The sequence below is a fragment of the Leptonychotes weddellii genome, chromosome 13 (assembly GCF_054177405.1).
Source record: "Leptonychotes weddellii isolate Sample4059 chromosome 13, ASM5417740v2, whole genome shotgun sequence".
In the NCBI taxonomy this organism is placed as follows: domain Eukaryota; kingdom Metazoa; phylum Chordata; class Mammalia; order Carnivora; family Phocidae; genus Leptonychotes; species Leptonychotes weddellii.
Genome location: NC_138381.1, coordinates 34,272,635 through 34,300,534, shown reverse-complemented (window position 1 = coordinate 34,300,534; position 27,900 = coordinate 34,272,635). Strand labels below are relative to the sequence as shown.

General features: G+C 39.4%; 1 protein-coding gene and 1 long non-coding RNA gene across 4 annotated transcripts in view; one reads left to right on the top strand and one right to left on the bottom strand.

The window, feature by feature from the left end:
- MAPRE2 (microtubule associated protein RP/EB family member 2) overlaps positions 1–27,900 on the top strand; it is a 141,558-nt gene that overhangs the window by 98,404 nt on the left and 15,254 nt on the right. For all 3 annotated transcript variants that reach the window (XM_081801397.1, XM_081801396.1, XM_081801395.1), the window contains 2 exons: positions 16,496–16,641; positions 19,684–19,897. In XM_081801397.1, coding sequence (XP_081657523.1) covers positions 16,496–16,641; positions 19,684–19,897 — 360 coding nt within the window. The remainder of the gene's footprint in view (positions 1–16,495; positions 16,642–19,683; positions 19,898–27,900) is intronic.
- Positions 103–19,178, bottom strand: LOC145716759 (uncharacterized). Its single transcript, XR_014139634.1, has 3 exons — positions 19,023–19,178; positions 6,747–6,929; positions 103–935 (listed from the first exon to the last, which is right to left on the bottom strand). It is a non-coding gene; the product is annotated as an uncharacterized LOC145716759 (long non-coding RNA).

The following is a 27,900-nucleotide window of genomic DNA, read 5'->3' as shown; positions in this document are numbered from 1 at the left end:
CCATTATAGTGAAATAGTTCATTCTGTGCAAAGAATAGGACAACTTCACAGAGGAAGTGCTATTTAGACTAACCTTTAAAGAATGAGAATTCTCTGTACAAGTGTAAAAAGTGTCAAAAGGACATTTTAGGCAGAAAATGTTTGCTGAAGGCAGAGAAAAGATGCAATGTTTTATGCATGTACATGTGTGCATAAGACTGGGACATAAAGATTCAAGGCAGCAGAAGAGGGACAGTAATGTTTCAAGTAATAAATGCTGTAGTATTCAAAGATTATTTTAGTCTAGAAAAGGTTCTTGTCTTAGCCTTATTTGGGTCTTTGGCCAAACAGCCATGCAAATTTAGTGGATGGTGAATAAATATTTATGAAGCATAATTTAATTGAACTGCTATTCAAACTAGGTTTTTTAATGTGGTTAAGATTCAGGTCAAGAAGAGGAAGATGGAGATTTTAAGTAAAGGTACCGTTTAGATGTCCTTTTGATGTTGTAACATACAGCTTTGTGTCCCTGAAGTCAGCAGATAATTATTGAATTCCTACTATGTGTCCAGGGATGGGCTAGGATCTGGGAATACAGTTACATAAAAACAATACAGGTCATACCCAGTGGAAACCTGTTCATTTCTCTTTCATACTTGGATCCAGATCTTTCAGGTTCCTTTTCTTCCAGCTTCCCTGAATACAAAGCAAAGGTGGAACCAATCCCTAGATGAAAGTAGACATCCAGCCGATCTCCCCATTCAGATGGCCTCTAACACTAAGGGGCACTTTGTGTACGGGAACGTCTGAAACATTAGCAGGCCTTCGAGTTTTCACACGATTAAGATGATCAGGCCAGTTGGGTGCCTGGGTGGCTGGGACAGTTAAGCTCCAACTCTTGATCTCAGCTCAGGTCTTGATCTCAGGGTCATGAGTTTAAGCTGCATGTTGAGCTCCTACTTTAAAAAAAAAAAAAAGGTTATTTAAAAAAAAAAAATCAAGCCAAGTAGCTTAAGTTTTCCTGTTCTTCAAAGAAAAGTACTTTTTCTAACCTATTTTTTTCTGAATTATGTTCTTAAATGTACAGTTTATCAGCCATGTAGACACTATAAAAAAGGAGCGTCAAGAGTCGCTGTCAAATGCTTGGGCATGTTAGAATTGCATACCTGGAAAAAACAATTGAATTGCTTGGCAACTCTACACCGCAGCTCTGCAGATTGGGTTTTTTCCACCCTGTAACCATTACGTAATTCGGACAGATTGCAAATTACCTCTCTGCATTTATTCCCTCCCTTCCAGAGGTTTGATCTTGCCCAAGTATTAACACTCATCAGCTTTTATGACCAAATTATTTGACAATAAGAAGCATGTACATAGGAAACTCATGCCAACACGATTTCCTGCAGTTTCTCTTCTCCATAGGAAGATTGTTCTCCACTTTGATTTCTTCTAGATTACTTTATATGACAATTAACAGAAGAACTTGAGGAAACTGAATAAGGAGCCACATTCTAATGAAAATGTGTATGTCAACTAAAATTATATGTAATTGTGTTTAAATCTGATGTTTAAAAAAAACTCCTTTCCTGCCTTTTTTTTTTAATTCCTTTTTTTTTTTTTAATTTCCCCTGTGGTCGTATAATTGAATCCCTGAAGTAAATACTCATGCATTCCTCATACTGATTTAGATTTCTCGTAATACTAGAATCGTGCTTAGAAAAGCAACGTGTTGTGGGATACCCCTGTGAAATATAAAGAAAACGATTCATTATAGAAGAATATTCTCTCATGTCTCACCATCTGCATGCATGTTAAATGGTGGTTCTTCTAGAAGTGTTGGGGGCTTCTTTTGATACCACCCCTGGCCCTCTGGGCTTTCTCTGGCCCCCGGCTCTCTTCTCTGGGAGCTGGGGGGAAGGGAATGCTCTACTTTTGGCAAGTAGAGGGTGTTACTGGCTTTGGTGAGGGCTGGTGGACTGCACTTGAGTGGGGGCAGTGGTAAGGAGCTGTCACCTGTAAGCCTTGGAGAACAGGTGAAGTAACGTAGATCTAAGAAGAGCCCCCAGTTCCAGGGACAGTGACCTCAGCCACAAAAAGAGCAACTGTAGAGAGTGGTCCATTGCGTAGAAGTGGACTGTGGGTTTGTTCTGGTCAGTTCATACCACTGCATCTTCCACTATACAAAAAGCTGCTTCGTCAGCTATGAGACCGAGAGTTCACATAGTGGCCTAGCATGAACTGTTGGTAGAGTGATACGGGCAGTGGTCCCGTAGATATTCCATGAGAAATTGGGAGGAATGCATAGGCTTTAGGTCTCTCGCCATTAATCTCATTTTCCCTTAAAATAGATATGTCCTAAAAATTGGAGCTTAAAAATGGTGTACTTTAGGGGCACCTGGGTGGCTCAGTTGGTTAAGCTTCCGACTCGTGATTTCAGTTCAGGTAATGATCTCAGGATCATGGGATCGAGTCCCCACATTGGGTTCTGTGCTCAGCAGGGAGTCTGCTTGAGATTCTCTCCCTCTGCCCCACCCCCACTCACGTGCTCACATTCTCTCTCTCAAAAAATCTTTTTAAAAAATGGCATACTTGAGGCATTTTTTTATAAAGACACTTGTGCCCAGAAATAAGCATTGGCTCTCCACTATCTACCAAATTAAGTTGCTTCTCTTCTTGTCTTTTAAAGCTTTGAGCAGTTGCTACAACCAGTCTTTCCAGCATCTACCCCCATGGCCCCCTGCCCTTACCCTACATTTGCCCTAAATCATCTTTCACCAAATGTCCTAATTCCCTCTTGGCTTGGAATGCCTTCTTAGCGGGCCATCTCCAATGCCACCTTCCTCCTTTTCTTCCGGACATGAGCTCTCCCTGTTTTCAGTGTTCAGAGTTCTACAAAGTCTTAAGGTCATTGAGTGCTTAAAACCTCAACATTAGATGTTATTAAGCTCCTTGAGGAGCAGAAATGACCATGCAAGTTGAACTTGACTTAATCTGTTTGAGAATATTGATTACTCTTCCTTGGCTTTTTCTCAGGCAACATTTTGAACTAATGCCTTTAGATTTACATGTCTCTGCCATATCCTTGAGCACTTCTAGTTTTGTGTGTTTGCAGGTTTTCCTGTTTCTCTGATCTCTCAAAACTAAGTTACTTCTTTAAGTAAAATCCAAGTCCTCAATAAGTATCGTTGGTTTATTGGCTTTTCATTGATTAATAAAGGAACATCCCTGTATGTCACCTACAGACAGGCATTTCTTTAGCATAACCAAAAAATTAGAAACAAAATCCATTTTTTTCAGGATCCGGCCACCTCCTCAAGCTTTTCGTAATTAAAATCTTCCCTTTTTACCTAGTCATGTAATTTCAACACTTTAAAAAAAATTGTCCACCAAAGTAGAGGAGGTAACACAAAACAGTGTGAAAACACCAAGTGCACATGTAGAGAGACTTTGTCCCCTGAGGTCACAGCTTTATAGAAGTTTGTTTTGATGACCCTAATAAGAAAACTGACTCCTTCAGAATGGGCTTCATAGGTACCTCTCTAACTTGTTTCATTTGTAAGAAAGGCGTTTTGTGCTTCCTTTTCTCCTCTGTCTGGAATGCCAAATTCTAACTTTGGTTCTATTCCGGGAGTCAAGCCGTTGGGACATCTCGCTGCCAGTTTCAGTATCAGACTCTCTCGAAGCCAGTGACCTTTTGTCCTGTACCCCATGCCTGCCTATGCTCCCCGTGCTTCTACTTCCTTCATTCCTGATGCCGGGGCAGAAGCCACATCTCTCGGTACGAAGCTGGTTGGGTCAGACAGCTTGTTGTGGTAAAATTTGAGCCCATTACCCTAAAGGAAGTCCCTGGGGTTAGAAGCTAGAAGTGAAACCAGGCTGCCAGCACTGGTTTGTCAATTAGCAGATGAAAAGAAGTTTGTTTGTTTGTTTGTTTGTTTTCTAAGATTGATTTATTTTAGAGAGGGAGCGCACACATGGGCGTGTGCGAGATGGGGAGAGCAGAGGCAGGGGAGAGGAGGAGAATCCTCAGACTCCACGCCGAGCACAGAGCCCATCACTGGGCTCGAATTCATGACCCTGAGATCATGACCTGAGCTGAAATCAGGAGTCGGATGCTTAACAGACTGAGCCACCCAGGGGCCCCTAAAGAGAAGTCTTTCAGACCAACAAGATAATTCTTCACCTCCCACTTCTTTTAATTGGCTGAATCTTTTTCTGTATCAACAGGCATATTTGAAGTTTCGTATTTTTTCCTAAAAGCATTAAAATATAAGATGACAAGTTATAGGGTAATTGCCATTAGGTGGGGAAAAAAAAAAACCCAACTAGAAATAGTCCACTTATATTTCAGTGTCTTTATATTCTTGTTTTCAACTGAGAGTTACAAAAGTTTCTACAAAAATTTTCCAAATATCACTGGTAAGATATCAGCTCTCTTCTGTGTATTGTAGATTTCTATCCATTATAATCTCTAATTATTGCTCTAAAATTTACCTTTTGTCTAAAAATACTGATACCTAAATCTTAAGGGCTATTTCATATGTAGATTTTTGCCACACTGACATTCCTTTTGAAAAATATTCTTTATTCTTCCACGATTTTTTGGAAGCACTTTTAAATCAACTCAGTACACTAATCTTAATATCTGATCAGTTTTTTCTTAATGACATATCTTACTTTTAACACTGCTCTGCAATTTTCTTAGTAAAAATCCAATTTAAAGTTAACATTACCTTTTTAAAAGTATTCATGCATATGGGGTGCCTAAGGGGCTCAGTCGATTAAGCGTTTCACTCTTGGTTTCGGCTCAGGTCATGAGATGGAGCCCTGTGTCAGGCTCTGCGCTCAGCGGGAAGTCGGCTTGAGACTCTCTCTCCCCCTCTCCCTCTTTAATAAAAATAAAAATGAAAAGTATTCTTGCTTCTTAAAGGCAGGTTATAAGCACAGAATGTTAGTGCCTTTAACTGCAATTTGCTGCAGTCTTACAAAATTTTAATTTTTTATTTTTTTACTGAAATTCTACAATATTAGTTTCAGGCATACAACATAGTGATCAACAGTTATATACATTATGAAATGATCACCATGGTAAGTATAGTTCATTTGTTGCCCATACAAATATTACTGATGATATTTCTTGTGCTGCACTTGTCATTTCTATTACTTATTTCATAATTGGAAGTTGTAAGATGCTTCAAAAGGTTTTGTATCCTCTGAATTGGTAAACACCTGAGTGTACATATCAGATGAGACCCGAAACCACATAGTTTAGCAAGGCCTTATAATATATCCACTGATGCTCTTAAAAATCCGTCTGCCTGAACAGTGAATGCTGGTACATTTCTTTCTCTGTAAAGGAAGAGATGAAAATGTCCTTTGACAGCTTACTCTGTATGTGGAGAAGGGAAAGGATGGGGTGCTTTTCAGCACGCTGCACAATTCATATAAGCTTGCTCTGTCTATGTCTGCGGGGGTTGAAATCTTCCTGCTGGTTATTACTCCTTGTCCTCCTTATGAAATCAGTTTGAAAGTTACTTGTCTTTGGGATTTGTTTAAAATATGAATAGGAAGTTTGACATAACTCTAAACAGTGGGAAGGAGCAGGAAGCTCAGTTGAGAACCGTGGGAATTCCAGGGCACAAGCTCAGTCGAAGCTAGATTTCTGCGCTCTGGATCTTTATTTTTGTGTGTGTGACTCGGGGCAGGTGAAAGAGACAGTGTCCTAAGTTCACTCTAACGACGTTAAATAATACCGTGGTAACTGAAGCTATCAAACTGCTGTTCGTGCCAGGAATATGGGAGATGCCTATAAAAACAAAAACAGAGGGCGCCTGGGTGGCTCAGTCAGTTAAGTGACTGCCTTCGGCTCAGGTCATGATCCCAGGGTTCTGGGATCGAGTCCCACATCGGGCTCCCTGCTCTGCGGGGAGCCTGCTTCTCCCTCTCCCACTCCCCTTGCTTGTGTTCCCTCTCTCGCTGTGTCTCTCTGTCAAATAAATAAATAAAATCTTTAAAAAAAAAACAAAACAGAGCTACTACTAACTTCATCGTATTTTTGTTGGACTAGGAAGATGCAGCTGAACTTGAGGATTTTGAATTCCTTTAAGATGTTAATGTTTCAAAGCATTATTTCACAGTTGCCATTAAGCTCTTCAAGCCTTGCGTTTGTGTAGGTAGGGAGATTTCTGCTGATGTCCTGGAAATCTGTGACCCTGTATTCTGCAGCCTCACTTCCCTTGTTAAGAAGCCCTGATTTCCCAAAGGGGAAAAGAATACTGCGTTCAACTGGAGGAGAGAGCTTTAGTTACAGACATGGTTCTGCAGTCATACCAGATCAAGGAATGACAGGGCTAAACGCAAAAATAGAGCTGGAATGATCCTGATTATTCTGTAAAAACAATATTCCAGTAGGAAGGATCTTTATTAATTCAAATGTTGAAGGTGACAGAACACAGAGTTCTGTTGCTGAGTGTGTAAATGTCAGCAGCTCAAGGAGGAATGCATGGAAGGGCTGTAATCCAGAAGGGGCGTGTGTGCCCCCGGGAGTAGTACTCCGGACACAGCTGTGTCCCTAGTGTCTCTTCCAGCAACTACGACAAGAGATGGTGACGGCTAGAAGTAAGCACGCTGGCCAAAGTCTCAGTCATATGAGAATGAAGCATTATTGTCTCCTGACTAGCAGAAATATCAAGTATCCCTTAAAAGAGAAGTTGGTGGCAGAGAATTAGAGAATCATCTAATTTTAGAGTTTAGAGATGTATCCAAACCTGACGTTTTGCAGATAGGAATACTGCTGTCTTAGAAAAGTATGACGACCTGTCACAGTCCGTTCGGGATGATTAAGGCTTAGATCCAAGGACCAAAAGTTCAGTTCTCTATCCTCCTCTGCCCCCTTCCTGGTCCTGTTTGGTACTAGCTTGAGAGAAGAAGCTTTGTCACAAATCATTTACCTGTAAAGAAAGATACAATTGTGTGGATGTGTCCGGCAAATTACGGTTGTCATTCTTCTGACCCTTCATCAATACCACCTAAGATGGTAGAAAGTTGTGATTGAATCCAGTGATACAGACATTTCTGTGTAATAGTTCCTTGGCCTGTGAGAACATCACATGGGCAATTTGAGTAGCTCTCTGTGGCAAAACCCAATATAGCTTAATGTCTTCTCCACAGATGATGTCACATTTCTGGGAAAGTGCTAGGAGATTTTGGATTCTGACAATAATATTATATGTGTATTATATACATTACATAAATATGTAAAACTAAATTCTTACACATGTATATATACTGAAATTTGAAATCATGACACAGGAACAGACAAATGAACTATCTCCCCAGCCCAGGATTGTCCTGTGAAGAGGAAATGTATAGCTGGTTCTCCACCCCGACCTCAGTCTGAAAGGTTCATATGTTCTCTTGCAGTTTATTTTGTGACTTCTTACGGAATTGTAATCTAGAAAAATTTCTAAACTTTGAATTTTCAGTTGTAATTTCCTAGAAGCAGCATATGAACATATGAGCATATTTAGGAAATTGAAGTTCAGGTCAGAGTATAAATTCCACTTCTGTTATTTTTATTAGCTGGATGACTTTCTGAACTTTGTTCCCAATCTGTAAAATAGGGTGGTGGTGATGAAAGTATCCTGGTGAGGTTCCGAATGTTAAAAATAGACATGAGAGCTTTACCAGATTTTACATAAACATGGGTATTTTCATTTCTTACTTCTTGGCATAATCTATAAATTAATATTTCCTTTTTTGTTATCTGGACATTTCCCTTTAAAAATGTCAGTTTATCCTGATATTAATGTAATGTCAAATCCTGGAATCTGGTAGAAATAAGATTGTCTTCTCATGTTTTTCATGATTCCATAGACTAAAATCCTATATCCTTGAATCTTTTGAGTATAAGAATTCATTTTTTTAATTCTGCCTTCATACAGTGCCTCACCTAGTCATTTTGGATCCTGTCCCCAAACTTTTTAGCTCCATTATGTCACTTCTGATGTATAACAACTGCAGCCATTCTTATGGCTGTAGGTACAGGCATAGCGTGGCACTCTACAAAGAATATTTTCCTTTTTTCTATTTCCTGATCATTTTCAAAACTTGTCGACCTTCATGACTGCAGAATACCTTGAGTTCATGGGCTCAGAGCGTGGCCCATCATAATCTTGTTAATAAGCACAACATCCTACAATTTGGATTGCTCTTACCAGAGTGTATTATATTTAGCCTTTTGAGGCTTATCTTTCACCTTTCTGCAAACTTAGTTTCCAGGGTGGTTCTTAGTTTAGATTGCTTGTTAATTTTTACCCTATCAATTCTTAAAATATATAACAACTCTTCCTGTACTCTTGTTTGGGACTTTGGTAACATTAGAATTTTACTATCAACCAGCCTTTGTTGGGACTCAACTGCTACAACCTGTAAACCTTGATTTGTTGACCAGATATTAAAGGACACCCTATGCCAGGTACTGTATTAAAGGCTTCTGTACAGAAGGAAGCTAGACAGATGAAGTGTAAACGCTCTTAAAATTTACATTGCAGTGAGGGGAAGAGAAACCACAGACCAATATAAGAATTAATAAAATAGACCTAAAACAGGATGACGTGATGGAGAGTCACTTCAGATAAAGTCAGATGGCACTAGAGCATAGAGAAATTGACACTGCAAGAGAGACTGAGGGTAGTTGGAGCCATGACTTCAGTGAGAAGGTGAGAGGAGATGTGATGTAGAGCACAGCTGGAGGGTTCACCTTTGATAGATACTGGAATACAACAGCCTTATTCAAGTTACGCCGTGGTTATAGTTTCCTGCCCCAACAGGAACTCTTGACCATGTTCTTAGTAGCAACAATTAACTTTAAAGTGTTCTTTTCATGATGTCTCTTGGGCACTAGAGATTTGGGGAACTGGAAGTTGAAAATAGACGGACATACCCAGGGGCAGTCACAACTAATCTTAAGCATAGTTCCCAAAGTCAATAAGCTATTTCTTTAAAATTTTCAGGGGTTCCTTTGACTCTAGAAAATATGACCTATGATAGAATACCTTAAGTGATCGTGTAGTGTACCATTTACTGGAGATGCTAATATGATCTACTCTTTCTACGTTGCCTATTGGATAAAAATGACTCTGCTTGTTTGCTCATGTGGTTCTGAAAGCATAGAGGTGGGAAAAGCTGACGGTATACAGAGAGTAAACTGTGCCATTGGCAATCTAATAAAATTTTTTTTTTTTTACTTTAGTGCACAAGCTTTTAGACCCTCAAAAATAGGAAAATGTTCCCAATATATTTTTTAAACTTAAAAGAATCATAAACAGGACAGAAGCACACAAAGTTGCAGTCAGTCTCATGAGTATAGGTGCAAAAATCATGAAGCATCTGTGAATCTAAACCAGCACTGTAAGAAAAACTTAGTAAACATCCCCACTTGGGACTTAAACCAGGAATGCAAAGGTGATTCAACTTTAGGAAATCTGGAATGTGATTGATCAGTTAGGAGATCAAAGGAGAAAACATTTTTATTGTCTTCATGGTTGCTGAAAAGGCAGGTATCGCTGTTGGTAAAACTCAGAAGAAAAATTGCCACAATATCAGAAATCAGTGGCCAATAACAGACTTAAAGGAAGAACAGGAGATAGTCTCGCTAAAGAAAAAAAGTATATATATAAGCATATATACATAAAAATATATTACAAAAAAGTATCATTTTATGTATTATTTGTCTCTAGGAGACTGAAGAGAAACAACTGTGAATTTATTAGAACTCATGAGTTAGGTCTGCCTTCGGCTCAGGTCATGATCCCAGGGTCCTGGGATCGAGCCCTGCATCGGGCTCCCTGCTCAGCGGGAAGCCTGCTTCTCCCTCTCCCACTACCCTGCTTGTGTTCCCTCTCTCGCTGTGTCTCTCTCTGTCAAATAAATTAAATCTTTAAAAAAAAAAACAAAAAACTCATGAGTTAGAAAATGAATGTTTAAAAACCAAATAGCCTAGATAAAATGGATAAACACCTAGAAAGACATAACTACTGAAACTTAAAATAGAAATTCTTAATAGACCTATAAATAGGAGATGGAATTAGTAATTTTTAAAGAATCCCAGAAAGAAAAGCCAGAGCCCAGATGACTTCAATTGTGAATTCTACCAAGTGTCTAAAAAAAAAAAAAAAAAAAAATTAACACCAGTCCTTCTCAAATCCTTTCAAAACATGAGAGGAAGAAACACTTTCCAACTTATTCTGTGAGGGCCAGTATCAACCCAACCAAAGATAGTACAGACCAGTATCTCTTATGAATAGCACAATTTCTCAAAGTACTAGCAAAATGAATCTGGCAACATATAAAGAGGATTATGTGCCATGATCAAATGAGATTAATGCAAGTTGGATCAAATGGGATTAAAGAAACCAATGTAAAACATCATTTAATAGAATAAAGGACAAAAGCCATGTGATAATCTTAACAGATGCCGAAAAAGCATTTGACAAAATTCAACACCCTTTTATTTTAAAAAATACTAAAGGAAATAGAAGGGAACTTCCTCAATCTGATAATGCTATCTGTGAGAAACTTGGAGCTAACATTATACTTAGTGGTGAAGAGCTGGATGCTTCCCCCCCCAAGACCAGACAAGGATGTTCACTGTCAGCACTTTTTTCAGCATTGTACTAAAGGTTTAAGCCATGGCAATTGGGCAAGAAAAATAAGCATTCAGTTTAGAAAGAATTTTCCCTGTTTATGTGTCATGATCTTGTATGTGAAAAAAATTCCTAAGCACCAATAAGAAACTATTATAACTGGGCGCCTGGGTGGCTCAGTTGGTTAGGCGACTGCCTTCGGCTCAGGTCATGATCCTGGAGTCCCGGGGTCGAGTCCCGCATCAGGCTCCCTGCTCGGCAGGGAGTCTGCTTCTCCCTCTCCCACTCCCCGTTTGTGTTCCCTCTCTCGCTGTGTCTTTCTCTGTCAAATAAATAAATAAAATCTTTAAAAAAAAAAAAAAATAAACTATTATAACTGAAAAATGAGTTAAGCAAGGTTGCAGGATATACAAGATCAATACCCAAAAATCAGTTGTATTTCTGTATATTAACAATGAACAATCCAAATACAGAATTAAGAATACAAGTCCATTTACAATAGCATTTAAAAAAATAAAAATTTAAAAGTGGAAGGCTTTATATACTGAAAACTAGAAAACATCATTGAAAGAAATTAAGTAGAAAGACATCCATGTTCAGGGATTGGAAGACTAACTATTGTTAAGATGGCAGTATTTTCCAAATCTCTAGATTCAGTCCAATCCCTATCAAAATCTTAGCTGCCTTTTTACAGAAATTGAGCTGATCCTAAAACTAATATGGAAATGCAAGGCAACTAGTATACCTGTTTGGAAAGGAAAAGCAAAGTTGGAGGACTTCTGCTTTTGATTTCAAAACTGACTACAAAGCTACAGTAATCAAGACTATTACTGCATAAGGATAGGTATATAAGTAGAATTGAGAGCCCAAAAATAGACCCATACATTGAGAACTAATTGATTTTCAACAAGAGTGCTAAGACAATTGAATGGAAAGTAATAGTCTTTTCAACAAATGGTGCCAGGACAACTGGATAGTTGCATGCAAAATTACGAAATTAGACCCACCATTACACCTATATATATAAGAAATAATTCAAAATGTATCACTGACCTAAATGTATGAACTAAAACTATATAACTTTTAGAAGAAAATGTAGGTGTAAATCATTATGATCTTGGATTAAGCAGGGGTTTGTTAGAAATGACAAAAGCCCAAGTGACAAAAAAAAAAAATTGTGCTTCATCAAAAGTAAAAATGTGTATTGCGTGCGTGGGCAGCTCAGTTGGTTAGGCATCCAGCTCTTGATTTCAGCTTGGGTCTTGATCTCAGGGCTGTGGGATTGAGTCCCAGGTAGGGCTCTGTGCTCAGTGAGGAGTCTGCTTGGGATTCTCTCTCTACCTGTCCTACCCCCCGCTTGCACACACTCTCTCTCTCTAATAATATTTAAAAAAAAAAAAAAAAAAAAAACCATGTGTGCTTCAAAAGATGCTATCAAGAAAGTAAAAAGACAATCCACAGAACAGGAGGAAGTATTTGCAAATTAGATACCTGATAAGAGACTTGTCCCTAAAATGTAGAAAAAACTTTCACCAATTAAAGGAAAAATAACTCACTTTAAAAATGGGCAAAGCATTTGCATAAACATTTCTCCAAAGAAGATCTATAAATGGCCAAAAACATATGAAAAAGATGTTTAACATTCTTAGTCTTTAGGGAAATCAAATCAAAATTCACACTGACTAGGATGACTAGAATCAAGAAGACAATTATGATTGGTGAAGATGTGGAGAAACTGGAACCCTCATACATTTCTGGTGGGAATGTAAAATAGAAAACAGTTTGGCAGTTCCTCAAATGTTAAACATAGAGGTGTACCATATCCCAAGAGAACTGAAAACTTAAGTCCACACAAAATCTTGTACACGAGAGTTCATAGTAGCATTGCTCATAACAGGCCAAAAGTGAAAACCCAAACTTTCATTAGCTGATGAGTAAATCAATAAAATGTGGTATATGCACACAATAGAATATTATTAACCCATAGAAAGGAATACAAAGTTCTGATGCACACCACAACATGGATGAACCTTGAAAAGATTTTGCTAAGTTAAACCAGACACAAAGGCCACATAATTTATGATTCATTTATATGAAATGTCCAGAATAGGCAGATCCATAAAAACAGAAAAGAGATCAGCAGTTGGTTACCAGGATCGGGGGGAGGGGGTGGGGAGAGAGTGGCTGCTAATAGGTATGAAGTTTATTTTGGTGATAATGAAAACCTTCTGGAATTAGTAGTGATGGACGCACGATTCTGTGAATACCTTCAACGCCACAGAATTGTATACAATTGACCCTTGAACAACATGGGTTTGAACTGCACGTTTCCATTTATAGATTTTTTAAAGATAAGTACAGTACAGTGTCATAAATGTAGTTTAGTGATTTTTTTTAACATTTTCTCTAGCTTGCTTTATTGTAAGAAAACAGTATTTGGCTAGAATACATATAAACATACAAAACATGTTGACTGTTACTGGTAAGGCTTTTGGTAAGGCTTCTAGTCAACAGTAGGCTATTAGTAGTTTAGTTTTTTTGGAAGTCAGAAGTTACATGCAGATTTTCAACTGTGTGGGAGGGTCAGCACCCCTAGCACCCATGTTATTCAAGAGTCAACTGTACTTTAAAAAGTTGAACTTTGATATGTGAGTTATATCTCAATAGAGCTGTTATTTAGTAAATGACTAATTTTTTAAAGAAAATCTGTTTTCTATATGCCATGAATGACAAATATAAAAATAGAAAGGAAAGAATGCATGATAAAATTTAAGACAATTAAATTTTGAGGAATGAAGGGAAATTATTCTACAGTTAATACTATATATTAGAGTATTTGATGAACAGAGTATGAACTTAACCACAGACCAAAGTAAATTTAAGTCTAGGGCGCCTGGGTGGCTCAGTTGGTTGGGCGACTGCCTTCAGCTCAGGTCATGATCCTGGAGTCCCGGGATCGAGTCCCGCATCAGGCTCCTTGCTCAGCGGGGAGTCTGCTTCTCCCTCTGACCCTCCCCCCTCTCATGCTCTCTCTATCTCATTCTCTCTCAAATAAATAAATAAAATCTTTAAAAAAAAAAAAATTTAAGTCTAGAAAGAGACCTAAATGCATGTATTAGGAAAGCAATATATAGTAAAGCTAATGCTTTTCCTCAGTGGGAAAAATACAGATTATTCATGAAATGATGACGTTCAACGCCTAGCTGACTTTAACAGTTGGCATTTGCCAATGAAAATAGCAAAAAATAATCCTGGCAAGCTTAAGCAGAGACACATTTACAGGAAGAATATTTGGTAGCTCAGTCAAGTCAATAGGAAATCAAGCCAGAAGCTGGGAACAGAGCCTCCCTTGTGCCGCTGGCCTAGGATGCCACTGTGTTGTTGTCACAGGACTCTCAATCCCACCAGTGCCACCATGACGAAATTCTAATAGTCCCTGTGTTTTTCTGTCATTATTAAGACTGAGATCCAGGCAGAGCCCAGAACACAGGCCTGCATCTTCACTGCTGGGGATGGGGAAAAGGATGTCTGCTCACCATCAGTGCTGTGCTGGGAGGCAAGGCACTGTAGCATCAACCCAGACAGGAAGTTGCCCAAATGTTGGCATGCCAAAAATGACAGATTCCCACTAACATTTGGAGTAACTAAAATTAGAGCCATCCTTTGTCAGGGACCAAAATAAATTCTGCATGAATTCAGAATGTAAATGTGAATCGAGACCATAAAATACTTGAAGAAAATATATGTGAATATTTATCTAATCTTGGTTTGGGAAAGTTGCTTAGCCTGATATAAAAATCGGACACCCATTAAAAATGTCAGTAGAGACCATTAATGACCCAGAAGGGAATCAATCTGTTAGAGTAAAAAAAAAGAATGGTATATACCAGAACATTAACAGTGGTTCTCTTTAGGTGAACTAGAAATGGTTTTTCCTTTTTTCCTCCCTATTTCAAGTTTGCTTTTCTTTCCAAAAGCTGTTACTACTTTTTAAATTTGGGAAGTGAGTGAATTGGTTGGTTAGTTTGTAAGAATACATAGGTATCTGGATCTTATATAAGTACATTTATGCTAAACACTACAGAAGTAAGAATAACTCTTCAAAAAGTGGGTAACGAGACAGTTATGTTTAGACAACCCCATCTCTTGTAAAAATACTGTTCAAATGGCTCTTGGAATTTGCTCCATGTGGGGGCACTTCAAAAGGAAGACCTGAATAATTGAATTATGACTGTAAGAATGCCCCCCCAAGATCATGATGTTTCTCTTACCTCCTCCAGTGTTTTTTGTCTTATTTTGTTTTTAAGAGAGCCCATCTGCTTGAGTAGGAATATACTAGTTTGTGCTCAGGGTATTGGTGTCTAAGGGGAAACCTCACAGATGCAAAGATTCTGGAGGTGATATTTACTGTGGTCTATCGTTCATTACTTTATACTCTTACCTACGAACCATGAGCTGCCTCACCATTTCCTGTTGAGGCAGCCCTTAGATCCCTGGCACCGTGTTCGATCTTGGATTCCTATCTCAGTAAAGGATGCTCAGTATCTATGGCCTAAGAGGTGAGTTGGCTTCTTCCAATGTAAAGGTGAATCCCCCAAATGGAATAAAGAACTTCTCACAGAAACCTTGATATCAGAGGATGAGGGGAGCCTTTCATGTCCCAGAAAGGCCATCATTAGCACATTATAGAAACAGACCAAGAGATCTGGAGAAGGAAAGAGAACACAGAAATGGCATCTTGTTCTCATTCTTGCTGCTCAATTGCTTTTCCTCCTTGTAAAAGAAAAATAATCATTCTGGCTTTGAATGTCTTTTCTAAATGCCTGTAGCCTTAACTGTTAAAAAGATACGAATCAGTAAGCATCTCGCTGGGATTTTCTAGTGGAAATTGTCATGATGTAAGAGTTCTTCATTAAATAAATAAATAAATAAATAAGAAACACTTACTAATCCTTTTTTCTAGAACCATTTCCTCGGGGGACTCATTGAACATTTCTGTTATTTTGATTCCTCAGTCATAAACAGCATGACTCTCAACTTCTGTAAGTTTCAGAGTCTCCATGTCTTCATCCTTCATGTTAATATAGGACCCCATTGCTCTGACCTGGAATTAAATTGGTATACAGTGTTTTTGGCATTAGATGGTTTAGTTATCCAGTTTCACCTAAGTCATTTTGCAAGGTGGATATAAAACAGCTTGAGCAGGGGCGCCTGGGTGGCTCAGTTGGTTAAGCGACTGCCTTCGGCTCAGGTCATGATCCTGGAGTCCCAGGATCGAGTCCCGCATCGGGCTCCCTGCTCGGCGAGGAGCCTGCTTCTCCCTCTGACCCTCCCCCCTCTCATGTACTCTCTCTCATTCTCGCTCTCTCAAATAAATAAATAAATCTTTAAAAAAAAAAAACAGCTTGAGCATACTTGTATTTTCATGCATATTTTTTTGAGCTACACATTTCATGAGAAGTTTTGCGGTTTTCTTGTGTTTAAACTTTGTTTTTCTTTTACATCTATATATTTTGATGACTTGGAGCAGGTAGCATCTAGACGGAAGTAAAAAATGTTTCTTTTTTTCTGATGAAAGCTAAGAAGAGTTATTCTTACCCTGATTCCCTTGGTGTTAATGTATTTCTGCTCACTGTTCGTGGAATGTGGGGATGCTCTGGAGAACACAGCCTCAGTACCGCAGTGACTAGGAATGGGGAGAGTGGCCGGAGCTGCCCGGAGGCCTGGTCCCTTCCCCTCCGGCTCCCAGCCTGAGTGAATGAGGGAGGAGAGAGGAGCACACAGCTGGGGGCCTCTTCCCTGCCTCGAAGTCCTCAGTCACACCTGGCTACAGTCAGACTTACCTCAGCATTTTTCTCCTCTCTTTCCAGGAGCTGCCTATTGCCAGTTCATGGACATGCTCTTTCCAGGCTGCATTAGTTTGAAGAAAGTAAAATTTCAAGCAAAGTTGGAGCATGAGTATATTCACAATTTTAAACTTCTGCAAGCATCATTTAAGCGAATGAATGTTGATAAGGTAGGAAACTAACTTACACCTCTGTAAAATGCAGGGTCTTTCCTTAAAATTGTTTTTGTGCCAAAATGCAAAAAATCCAAAGACGTATCAATGGTATATATCTTGATATTGTCAAAGTAGTCTGGAGTCTGTGCCTAGCATAAAGTATCAACCCTCACTTCCCATATTTGTAGGAGGCTTTCATTTAAGGAAATCTCTCAACTGACAGCTAAAGGACTATCGCTAAAGTCCACTCAGTCTCTGCATGCTTCCTGTTATGCAAATACATATATAATCCATAGTCATTATCTAGGATATATTTCTTAGAGGGAATAGCTTTGGGAAGAAAGGAATTTTGAATAAGGGGAAGAGAAAAAAACGAGAAAAACAGGAAACTTTTCTTGGCATCAATAGTAGCAGTAACTAGGCCATGGAAATGAAAAACGTGAATACTGTTAGGTTAAAGGAAAAGAGAAAAGTTTGCTAAACTGTACATATTTTTAAAGTAATTAATATCTTCCTAAATCAAAGCATTCTTACCAAATGTTAAAATCTTTGCTTCTTGTTTTCTCAGAATTTTTATTTCAAGAGACCTACCTCTAACAGCTCAACCTTTTAGAGTCTTTTCAACTTTGTCCTTTGCTGTGGTTAATTTCCAATTAGCTCCTTCCATATGTATTGGAAACCAGAGCTACATAGGTTCTCCTTACTAATTAACGGTATTACTTCTCTATACATTTTTGTATCCTTTCTCTATACATGCTTCTAGATCAAAAAGTAAAACACCCACTCATAGGTTTATTTCTCTATACATGCTTCTAGATCAAAAAGAAAAACACTCATAAGTAGCTATGTAACAAATTAGGGAGCTCTATATTTCTGTGGAAGCATATACAGAGAGAGTGGATGAGCCATTGTTAAGAATGTTGAATATAAAATTCTGGTGCAGGGAGACTGGCCTTCATCACCTTTCTTGGCCTCTCTAGCTTAATATGCTCTGATTTCACCCAAGGGTCCTTGGAGAGGCAATGGTCCCTGTGCATGCTTGGCAGAGCGTAACACAGGTGGGAAGTGTCTGTGTGCAGATTTGCTTGCCACCCCAGATTTTGAACTTATGCCCCCAGAACTTCCATTTTGATAGGGAGTGTGAAATTAAGTCAACAGAAGTAAGTGCCTACTTGGAACAGTTAAGGCAGTACCATCATCTAAAACTGGTTCTAAATGTTAACATTTGGCAGAAAACAAAATCTAGTACCATGTTAATTAAAGGGCCTTATTCCCTAAGAAGGCACTTAAAAATCAGTATCAGCATAAACAAAAGTTATAAATCAGAAAACATGAAAATATTTGGCACAATAAAAAGTCAACTATTAAGTGCATGTGTGGAAGAAATTCTTCGGTGTGGGCAGACTTCACTAAGTCTGGGAGGAGAGCGAGATCCGCATCCAAGTCTCCCTGACTAGAAGAGTCTTCACGAAAAATGTGGTCCCCTCCCAAAGTTTCTCTTTATTTTGCTCCATACTTGAGTTCTTTTCAGTTTTAGCTTCATCAAAAACATTTTTGAAAAATCCATTGCTAATGATTTTGTTTAATGGCTGGCCTAAAATGCTTCAGTTGTTTTTTTCCTTCAAGTGGTTGTTGATACTTAAGGTCTTTCTCTGTTTTTAAGTAGTCTTGATGATCCATTTTAGGATATCAGTGGTATCCGGCTCCTGAGGTGGCAAAAGCCTTGCTGAAAATTTAATTTATAAATGGCTTCCGTTCATATTATTACACAGTGAAGTTGTGTGCTTTGAATGCTAGGTTTGTGTCTGAATTGTGTACCAGTGATCAGACTCACTCCCCAGCTTTGTAGCTCTCGTGGCTTACATTCAGCTAGCATTCCCACTCAAAAATGAGGAAGCCAGAACCTGGTAACGGCACAATTTGCATAACTAAGTCCTTTTTTTTCCATTTTCCTTCAAAAATAACTGCCCACTGAAGTAAAGCTAATCAGTCACCCCACATTTCTTCCTGTCATGATTCTGAAAGTTCCTCTAAAGGGAATATCTATTGGCTGTCTAGGTTGCCGTAGAAAGAGTTACTCCATGAAAAGCCGAGCTCTGTCTCAGAAGTTGAGGTGAATATAGTGCAGAATGCCTTCAGGGACTCCCTTAAGCAGCCCCCATTTCTGTCCCTCTCCTCTCCCATGGCACGTTAGCGGTGCTCCTGTGTAGCTGATCTCATGAGCCTGAGATCAGGACCGGAGCCAAAATCAAGAGTCGGCAGCCTAAGGGACTGAGCCCCCCACCCCCACCCCCCAGGCGCCCTGCAGGCCGTTGTTCTTAATGCTTGTCTCTCTGTAGTGTGTAAATACAAAACAACAACAACAAACAGGAAAGTTTCTTCTGCTTCATACGAACCATTAGATAAGTGTACGTTTGCATCAACCTGAGTCTCATTCACATTGTCTGGTCGCTATAATCCTTACAGGAGTTCAGTCCAGCACCACTGGAGCAAGGTTAGAAAGAAAGAGGGAAAATCCATCAATTTTGAAAGAGCGCCACATCCCAGGCCCATTTTTTATTTATTTATTTATTTTTAATTCTTATGTTAATCCCCTACATTACATCATTAGTTTTAGATGTAGTGTTCCATGATTTGTTGTTTGTGCATAACACCCGGTGCTCCATGCAGAATGTGCCCTCCTCAATACCCACCACCAGGCTAACCCATCCTCCCACCCCCCTCCCCTCTAGAACCCCCATTTTTGCAAGGAGATGCTTGAGTAGTTAAATCCATTATGAAGAGGATCAGCCCCTCTTGACAGCTAAGGGTATTCCTTGTTTCGTCTCATTTGTTCAGAAGTATGAAATAATTCAGAAGAACCACCTACAGCATTTTAGTTTAACTTTTCTTCAATATGATGGGGGGAGAAAGGTGACTTTTAGAACATAGCTGGCCAAGAAGCTGTGGGGCGACCAGTAGTCCGTAATCGTGGACGTGTAGGAAATAGTTACAGGGAACCCTTTGGTTGTATTAAGTACACACAGGGTCATGACTCACGGCGATTTTATATTGCAGGTGATCCCAGTGGAGAAGCTGGTGAAAGGGCGTTTCCAGGACAACCTGGATTTCATTCAGTGGTTTAAGAAATTCTATGATGCTAACTACGATGGGAAGGAATATGACCCTGTGGAAGCACGGCAAGGGCAAGATGCAATTCCTCCCCCCGACCCAGGCGAACAGATCTTCAACCTGCCGAAAAAGTCTCACCATGCAAACTCCCCCACCGCAGGTATGGGAACAGTGAAAGCTGCAGTTGCTTTCCTTCGGGGCAATGGCTCCAGTTGATCTGTGCTCTCCTGTGTTGGGTTGATTCTTCCAGCAGCCAGTCTCTTTATGCCTCTGGATGATTTTTATTGTTGTCTATTTGACCATCTTATCTTCCCAGCATGCCTTATCTATAGTAAGTCTAATGACCATGATTTAAACTACTAAAAAGGCAGAATGATTTATCATTCAAGCTGTGTGTTAAGATCATACTCCAGGGATCGATTTCATTTTCTTGGTATGTTTTTCTGAAAAATACCAAGTCTGTTTAGATTTCAACTGAAATATTTTTACTGCTTAATTCCTGGCGGTACAAATCAGGGTATGACCCAATTTATGCTTTTAAATATGAATAATCTATAATCTTTGAAAAGAAAGTTATGAAATATGCATCCTATCTCCTATATGGTCAGTGCCAATTTTTGTGTGATAATATTCAGCAAGACCTCATTTTATCCAACTTGGTCCAAAAGTGAAGTCATTGGGGATGAATACCTAGAACTTCAAAATCTTTTAAACCTTTGTGGATTGAACCTTTCAAAGATATAAACGTCCTTCCATAAAAAATAGACTTTATCAAGCAGGAGTGTGTTCTTGTACAGTTGTGGTCATTATTACACAAGTTGGGGTACTGGACAGTTAAATGATGAAATGCTCAGAAGCTCTTGTTCCATCGTAAAAACCAGTGCTCATGCTTGTTAAATCAGTCACATTAATTTGGTAAATAATACAAATTCCTTATTTATGCCCCACCTCCAATGAGAATGGATAAGAGGTGGCTAGAAGAATACTAATACTGAACAACACAGGCATGTTGTAGAGGCTAGAGGGGTCCATCTGTGGGGCTTCCAGATATCCATGTCATTGCGGCTAGAAGTGAGCCCTCTGGGAAGGGGAGAGACTGGCTTGAAGAACTCTAACACTGAGTGGGCAGAAAAGGAAGGGTTTGCACAAGAGCAGGGAAGATGCCAGAAAGATTAAAGGAAATGAGGGAATGACACGTCAAGGAAGCAGAAGGTAGGGAACAGAATGGCCAACTGAGACATTTCTGAATCTGTGGAGGAGTCAAGTAAAACGAGGACTGGAAGAGCCCATTGGATTTCTCAACTTAGGGTCATTCAGTGGAATGATGGGACCCAGAGTGGGTGGAGGAATTGGAGGAAGGAGATAAGGATAGCATAAAAATCCAACTTTGAAACCACAGATTGAATGAGTTTATATAAAATAAACTAAGCTAAGCACAGATCTATGGAAATACGTACATTTAAGGAGCAAGAGGAAAAAGAGGAAGCTGAGAAAAAAGACATGAACATCAGGGGAAAAAACTAGGAAAACTGAGCATCAGAGAATGAACAGTAGGAAATCTCTAGAAAGAGGGATCACCAGCAGTGCCGAATATTAATTGTGGAGAGATCAAATAGGATGAAGGCCAAAAAGAGGCCAAAGATACCGGGCTCCCAGGAGGTAAGGAATAATCCTTGAGAAAACGGGTCTGTTAAGATGCTGAGTGCATAAACCTAGATTCCAGAGACTGGACGAGGGCATGACCTCACAAATGGTAAAGTCATGCGGTAAGAGTACATTCCACCTTCACCAAATTCATTAGGGAAAAAGTTGAGGAAAAACGTTGAGTTGTGGGGAAAAGCTGACAGCCTCAAGAAGTGAGATTGGAAGGAGCATGGTGTTGTGCTTGATCTGTTTTCGTCTGCTTTTAGGACAAGGCACAATGGGCAAGTTTGTAAGATGAGAGAAAGGTCCGTGGAGAAGAAATAGTTGATGGTTGGAAAAAGGAGGGGAAATTTGTGGAGTAGGACCCTTAAGCTGGAGGGAGAAAATGAGGTCAAGGGTGTTGATACAAACTTAAAGAGGAAGGGGAATTTTATTTTTATTTTCAGTTTAACAAGTGCTAGAGAGAGGTTGGGTAGAAAGCCACAAGGAGTTTTGGGGAACAAAAATTTACAGCAGTTCAAATTGGCCTTCAAGTTTGTCAGAAACTTTGATCAGTGCAGTAGATGGGGGTAAAGAAGAAGAGTGGTGTGTTTTGTCCAGCGTGGGGGACTTGGTGGGCAGATGGAGGAGTAGGACATGGGCGGGAGGGGAGACTCAGGGCACCTGGCATTTCTCATCTTAGGGTCTTTTTCTAGAGCTCTTAATGATGTACAGATTCATCTTAAAACTCAGCTGCCACTTCCCCCCCCCCCCCCAAGTTTTTTTAGTAGTGAAATCGGACAGGCCTCAGAAGTTTGTTTTTCTTCCACAGTCACAGCGTGTCCTTGGATTGGCACCACTGCTCCTGCTCCCCCAAGACCACTGCTCATGGTGCTGCCTTGTCCTTGTTTTCTAGCAGGTCCCCCATTGGTCTGTCACGGAAGCCACAGAGAAACGCATGCTATTTTGATAGAATGTCCATGAACCTGAAACAAATATATTTCTTCCAGAGCCTAACCTCTCAGGTGACACAGCTCAGGAAACACATTGAAGTCAACAGGTAATAAATAGGATTTTTCATGTTCCAGAAGGTAGTAGTTCTTAAGACTCGTGTTCCTAATACCTTGACCATGTGCACCGCATTGGTCTTAATCGGGGAGAAAGGATTATTTTCAAAAGTCAGGCCAGTCATACCCTTTTTGATGAAATAGGTTCTGTCTCTTGGACATTGTGGGACGGAAAAACTATACTGTGGAAAAAATTATAGCAAGGTATACATCACATATAGAACACTGTTTTAAAAGCTATAATAGGTGAAAGGCTCCTATAAATACAGTAAGACCTCATTTTTCTTGAGGTCATGTATCCAGCTCTTGGGAATACAGCCAAGAAAATGTAAACCAAAATGTCTTCCAAGAGTCAGAATAGGTGTTGTAAAATCTATAATATAAAATGTATAACAAACATGGGGATATGGTGTCTCAGCACATAACTTATTAGGGCAAGGACTACACTGACAGCAATAGAAAGTATAAGCATCAGTAAAGGAGGAGCCAAAAAACTTCAGAAAGCTTGCTAAACAGCCCAGCAGCCTGAATGCTTTATCATAGAATCAAATAGCTCCATGCCTCTCCATATCCCTCAGAATTGGTGGGACACCAGCATGTACTAACTGATAAACTCAGAGTTCCCTTCTAATTCTTAAGATTGTGTTTATAATCATCTCCCCCATGAACGACTTACAGTCTCTAAAGTGAAACCCCATTCAGTGCCATCTTCTTTATATACAAGTCCGATTTTGTCCACCCAAAATGGAAGGCAACATGCTTGATGCTGAGGTGTGAGGGTCAGCTCTCTGGGAATTCTCAGATCTAGATCACAGTTAACGGACAGTGATGCCGTGTCAGTAACATTCAGTAATTTCTGTCCCGCCTCTAAGCCTTGTCACTTCTCAACCATCTGCATTAGTGGAAATAAGCACTGGCTGGTATAATCGAAAGCAGGAGATCGTCTTTATTTTTTCGTTTCGCTTTGGGATACTTGATGGATTTTGCAGTGGATTTTTCTCCCCAGGTATTTCCTTAGGCTGATATTAAAAGTAACTTGCATGTCCTGACTATAATACATTAAGAGCAGTAAGGAGAAGCTCCAGAGCATCTTGTGGTAAAGGGCCCATATTAGAGTGGAAATATGATCATGGAATGGATCCTCCACATGTTGATAATTAAGTACGGTCTAAATTGACCAAAAAAAAAAGATTTTTCATCATACAGACTACTTCTATAGCCATGCTCCGTGGGTTGTTTGCTTTTGTATGAAATAGATGCACTCCACATACTCGGTGCCTTCTGCTGTTGTGAGAACATGCTAGGTTTTTCTGCCATTTCAGTAGAGACACAAAATATCCTTCTGCAGCTTCAGAGAAGCCGTAGAGCCCGTTGGTGTCTGTGTGTACTTGGGTGACTTACCTACACTACAGTAAGCTTTCACAAAAGCGGAGGCTACCACATGAGGGTGAATGGCTGCCTGACAAGTTGTTCTATCTACATTTTGAAGAATTGCATCTTGAATTGCTTTTGATCTACCAACGAGGAGCCTGTGTTAAAATATACATTTTCATAATGATAGAGCTCTGTTAAGTGCATATATCCTTGTGAGTCATGATGTTTATAAGTTTATTGCAGTGAGCCTTATCTGCAACTCAAGATAGCCGGCGGGGGGTGGGGGGGGTTCATTTGTTAAGTATGAGCACTTACTAAACTTAAAAGGAAATTTGAAGTTGCAGTTCCTATAGCAACCACAGCTTAGACACATTGCAAATTCACATATATTAATGTATTTAAATCAAATTCTCATATACAAATACAGTGTGATGCATTTAGAGTTGCTGTGGAAATTGAGTCTGTGCTTTCTCTTTTCCTCAGGGACTTGAGTGTTCCAGCCTTAAAATGAGATCAATAGAAATATTAGATGGTTTCAAAAAGGAAGCAGCCTGAGAAGTATAATAGAATAAAGGATTTGAACAATCATACTTAAATCCCTCAATATAGATGTAAATAAATCCTAACGGTATTTTTCCAAAACTATGAATATGTAAATACTCTCAGTTGTCTTTAATTTGGGTTCTCTAAGGCTGTTCATAGGTTTATTTGTTGACTACCTGTGATCTAAGTAAACATTGTCTGTCACCTTCTTTGGGGAAAGAAGAGTCACTTTTACTTTCCCAAGAAGTTTGTTCTGTTTTGTGTTTTTAGGAGAGGCAGTGAAATGTAGCACGTTATAGTGATTTTGTCCTTGTTCTGATCTTGATTTTATGGCCCAAAATATGGTATCTCTTAGTACCACATGCACTTGAAAAGAATATGTATTCTGCAGTTTTCGGTTGTAGAGTGTTTTAGAACTATCAGTTAGATCAAGGTAGTAGATAATGTTACTCAGATCCTCTATGTTTTTACTGATTTTTGTTTTTGTCTAGTTCTAACAATTGCTGTGAAGAAGGTGTTACATTGATTGTGGAATTGTCTTTTCTCCCTTCAGTTCTCTCAGTTTTTGTCTCCTGTATGTAGAGCTCTGTTATTAGGTGCATACATATTTATGATTAAGTCATTCCAGTGAGTTGACCGTTATATTTTATGAGGGTCCCTCTTGATCTTTGTTAAAACTCTTAGTCTTGAAGTCTATTTTATCTGATACTAAACAGCCACTCTACCTTTCTTACGCTTACTGTTTGCATGGTATATCTTTCCCCATGATAAGTTAAATTTCTGCCTGTCTTTGACTTTATATTTGAAGTGTGCCTCTTGTTTAGCTTATAATTGGGTCTTGCAGTTTTATTCATCCTCATAATCTCTGGACATTGCAATATCCATTCCATTACAATTTAATGTAATTATTGATTTGGCTGCATTTAGGTCTACCATATTATCATTTGTTTTCTGCTTGTCCCCTCTGCTTTTTCTTTTTTTTTAAAGATTTTTATTTATTTATTTGAGAGAGAGCATGAGAAGGGAGAGGGTCAGAGGGAGAAGCAGACTCCCCGCTGAGCAGGAGGCCGATACGGGACTCCATCCCAGGACTCCAGGATCATGACCTGAGCTTAAGGCAGTCACTTAATCAACTGAGCCAATGGGATGCTAAAAAGCAACCAGCAGCTAGTGGACATTATTGAGAAAGTGAAACCTGAGATCCGGCTGCTGATTGAGAAATGCAATATGGTCAAAATGTGGGTACAGCTCTTGATTCCCAGGATAGAAGATGGGAACAACTTCGGGGTCTCCATTCAGGAGGAGACAGTTGCAGAACTAAGAACTGTTGAGAGTGAAGCTGCATCTTATCTGGACCAGATTTCTAGATACTATATTACAAGAGCCAAATTGGTTTCTAAAATAGCTAAATATCCCCGTGTGGAGGACTATCGCCGCCCTGTGACAGAGATTGATGAGAAAGAATATGTCAGCCTTCGACTCATCATATCAGACCTAAGGAATCAATATGTCACTCTACATGACATGATCCTGAAAAATATCGAGAAGATCAAACGGCCCCGGAGCAGCCGTTTTTTCTTTTCTTTTCTTTTTTTTTTTTTTAAGATTTTTATTTATTTATTTGAGAGAGCGCATGAGAGGGGAGAGGGTCAGAGGGAGAAGCAGACTCCCCGCTGAGCAGGGAGGCCGATACGGGACTCGATCCCAGGACTCCAGGATCATGACCTGAGCTTAAGGCAGTCACTTAATCAACTGAGCCACCCAGGTGGCCCCCTCTGTTTTTTCTGTTTCTCTTCCCCCTGCCCTTTTTTTTTTTCCCCTTTATTTATTTATTTATTTTTTTTAAAGATTTTATTTATTTATTTGACAGAGAGAGACACAGCGAGAGAGGGAACACAAGCAGGGGGAGTGGGAGAGGGAGAAGCAGGCTTCCCTCAGAGCAGGGAGCCCGATGTGGGGGCTCGATCCCAGGACCCTGGGATCATGACCTGAGCTGAAGGCAGTCGCTTAACCAACTGAGCCACCCAGGCGCCCCCCCTGCCCTTTTTTAAAGTAGGCTCCACACCCAGCATGGAGCCCAACACAGGCCTTGAACTCACGACCCCAAGATTAAGACCTGAGCTGAGATCAAGAATCGGATGCTTAACCGACTGAGCCACCCAGCCGCCCCTGTTTCTCTTTTCCTGTTGTCTTCTGGGTTTTCTTATGATTATTTTTTTTCCAGTTTTATTGTGAAGTAACTGACATATATCACTGTATGATTTTAAGGAATACAGCATGATGGTTTGATTTACATTTATTGTGAAATGATTACCACAGTAGGTTCAGCCAACATCCATCTTCTCATATAGATACAATAAGAAAATAAAAATCTCTCCTTGTGCTGAGAACTCTTAGGATCTCCTCTCTTAACTTTTCTGTAGATATACATCAGTGTTAGCTGTAGTCATCATGTTGTATATTACATCCCTAGTACTTACTTATAACTGGAAGTTTGTACCTTTGGGCCACCTTCTTGCAATTCACCTCCCCCTGCTCTCTGCTTCTGGTAACCACAAGTGCAAGCTCTTTTTCTGAGTTTGGTTGGTTGGTTGTTTTAGAGTCCACATGTGAGATCATACAGTCTTTGTCTCTCTGTCTGATTTATTTCACTTAGCATAATGCCTTCAAGGTCCACTCATGTTGTTGCAAATGGTAGGATTTTGTTGTTGTTTTTTTATGGCTGAAAAATACTTCTCTGTGTGTCTGTCCAACAGTTTATCCATTGATGGACATTTAGATTGTTTCCATGTCTCAGCTACTGACATGAGGGTGCAGATATCTTTCTGGGTTACTGTCTTCATTTCCTTTGGATAAATAACCAGAAGTAGAATTGATGGATCATATGGTAGTTCTGTTTTTAATTTTTTGAGGATCCTCCTTATGGTTTTCTGTAGTAGCTGCACCAATTTCCATCCCTACCAGCAGAGCACAAGGGTGCCCCTCTCTCCACATCCTCCCCAGCATTTGTTCTTTCTTATCTTTTTGGTGATAGCCGCTCTGAGCAGCGTAAAGTGATAGCTCATAGCGGTTTTAACTTAAATCTCCCTAATGAATGCTGATGTTCAGCATCTTCTCATATACCTGTTGGTCTTTCATATATCTTTGAAGAAATGTCTGGTCAGGTCCCCTGTCCATTTTTTTTTAATCGAGGTGAGTTATTTGCTTTTTTTTGCTGCTGAGTTGTATGAGTTCTTTATGTATTTTGGATATTAATCTCTTGCCAGATACATGGTTTACAAATACTTTTCCCATTCTGTGGGTTGTCTTTCCCCTTTGTTGATGGTTTCTTTTGCTAAAGCAGAAGCGTGTTAGTTTGATGTAGTCCCACTTGTTTATTTGTTGTTGTTGCTTGTGCTTTAGGTGCTATATCCATATTCTGGAATTTAAAAATACTGTACATTCCATCTTAATTTATTGCCTTCCTAACTATATCTCTTTGCATTAATTTTTTAGTGGTTGCTCTAAGAATTACAATATATATATATATTTATCTTTTCACAGTGTACTTAAAACA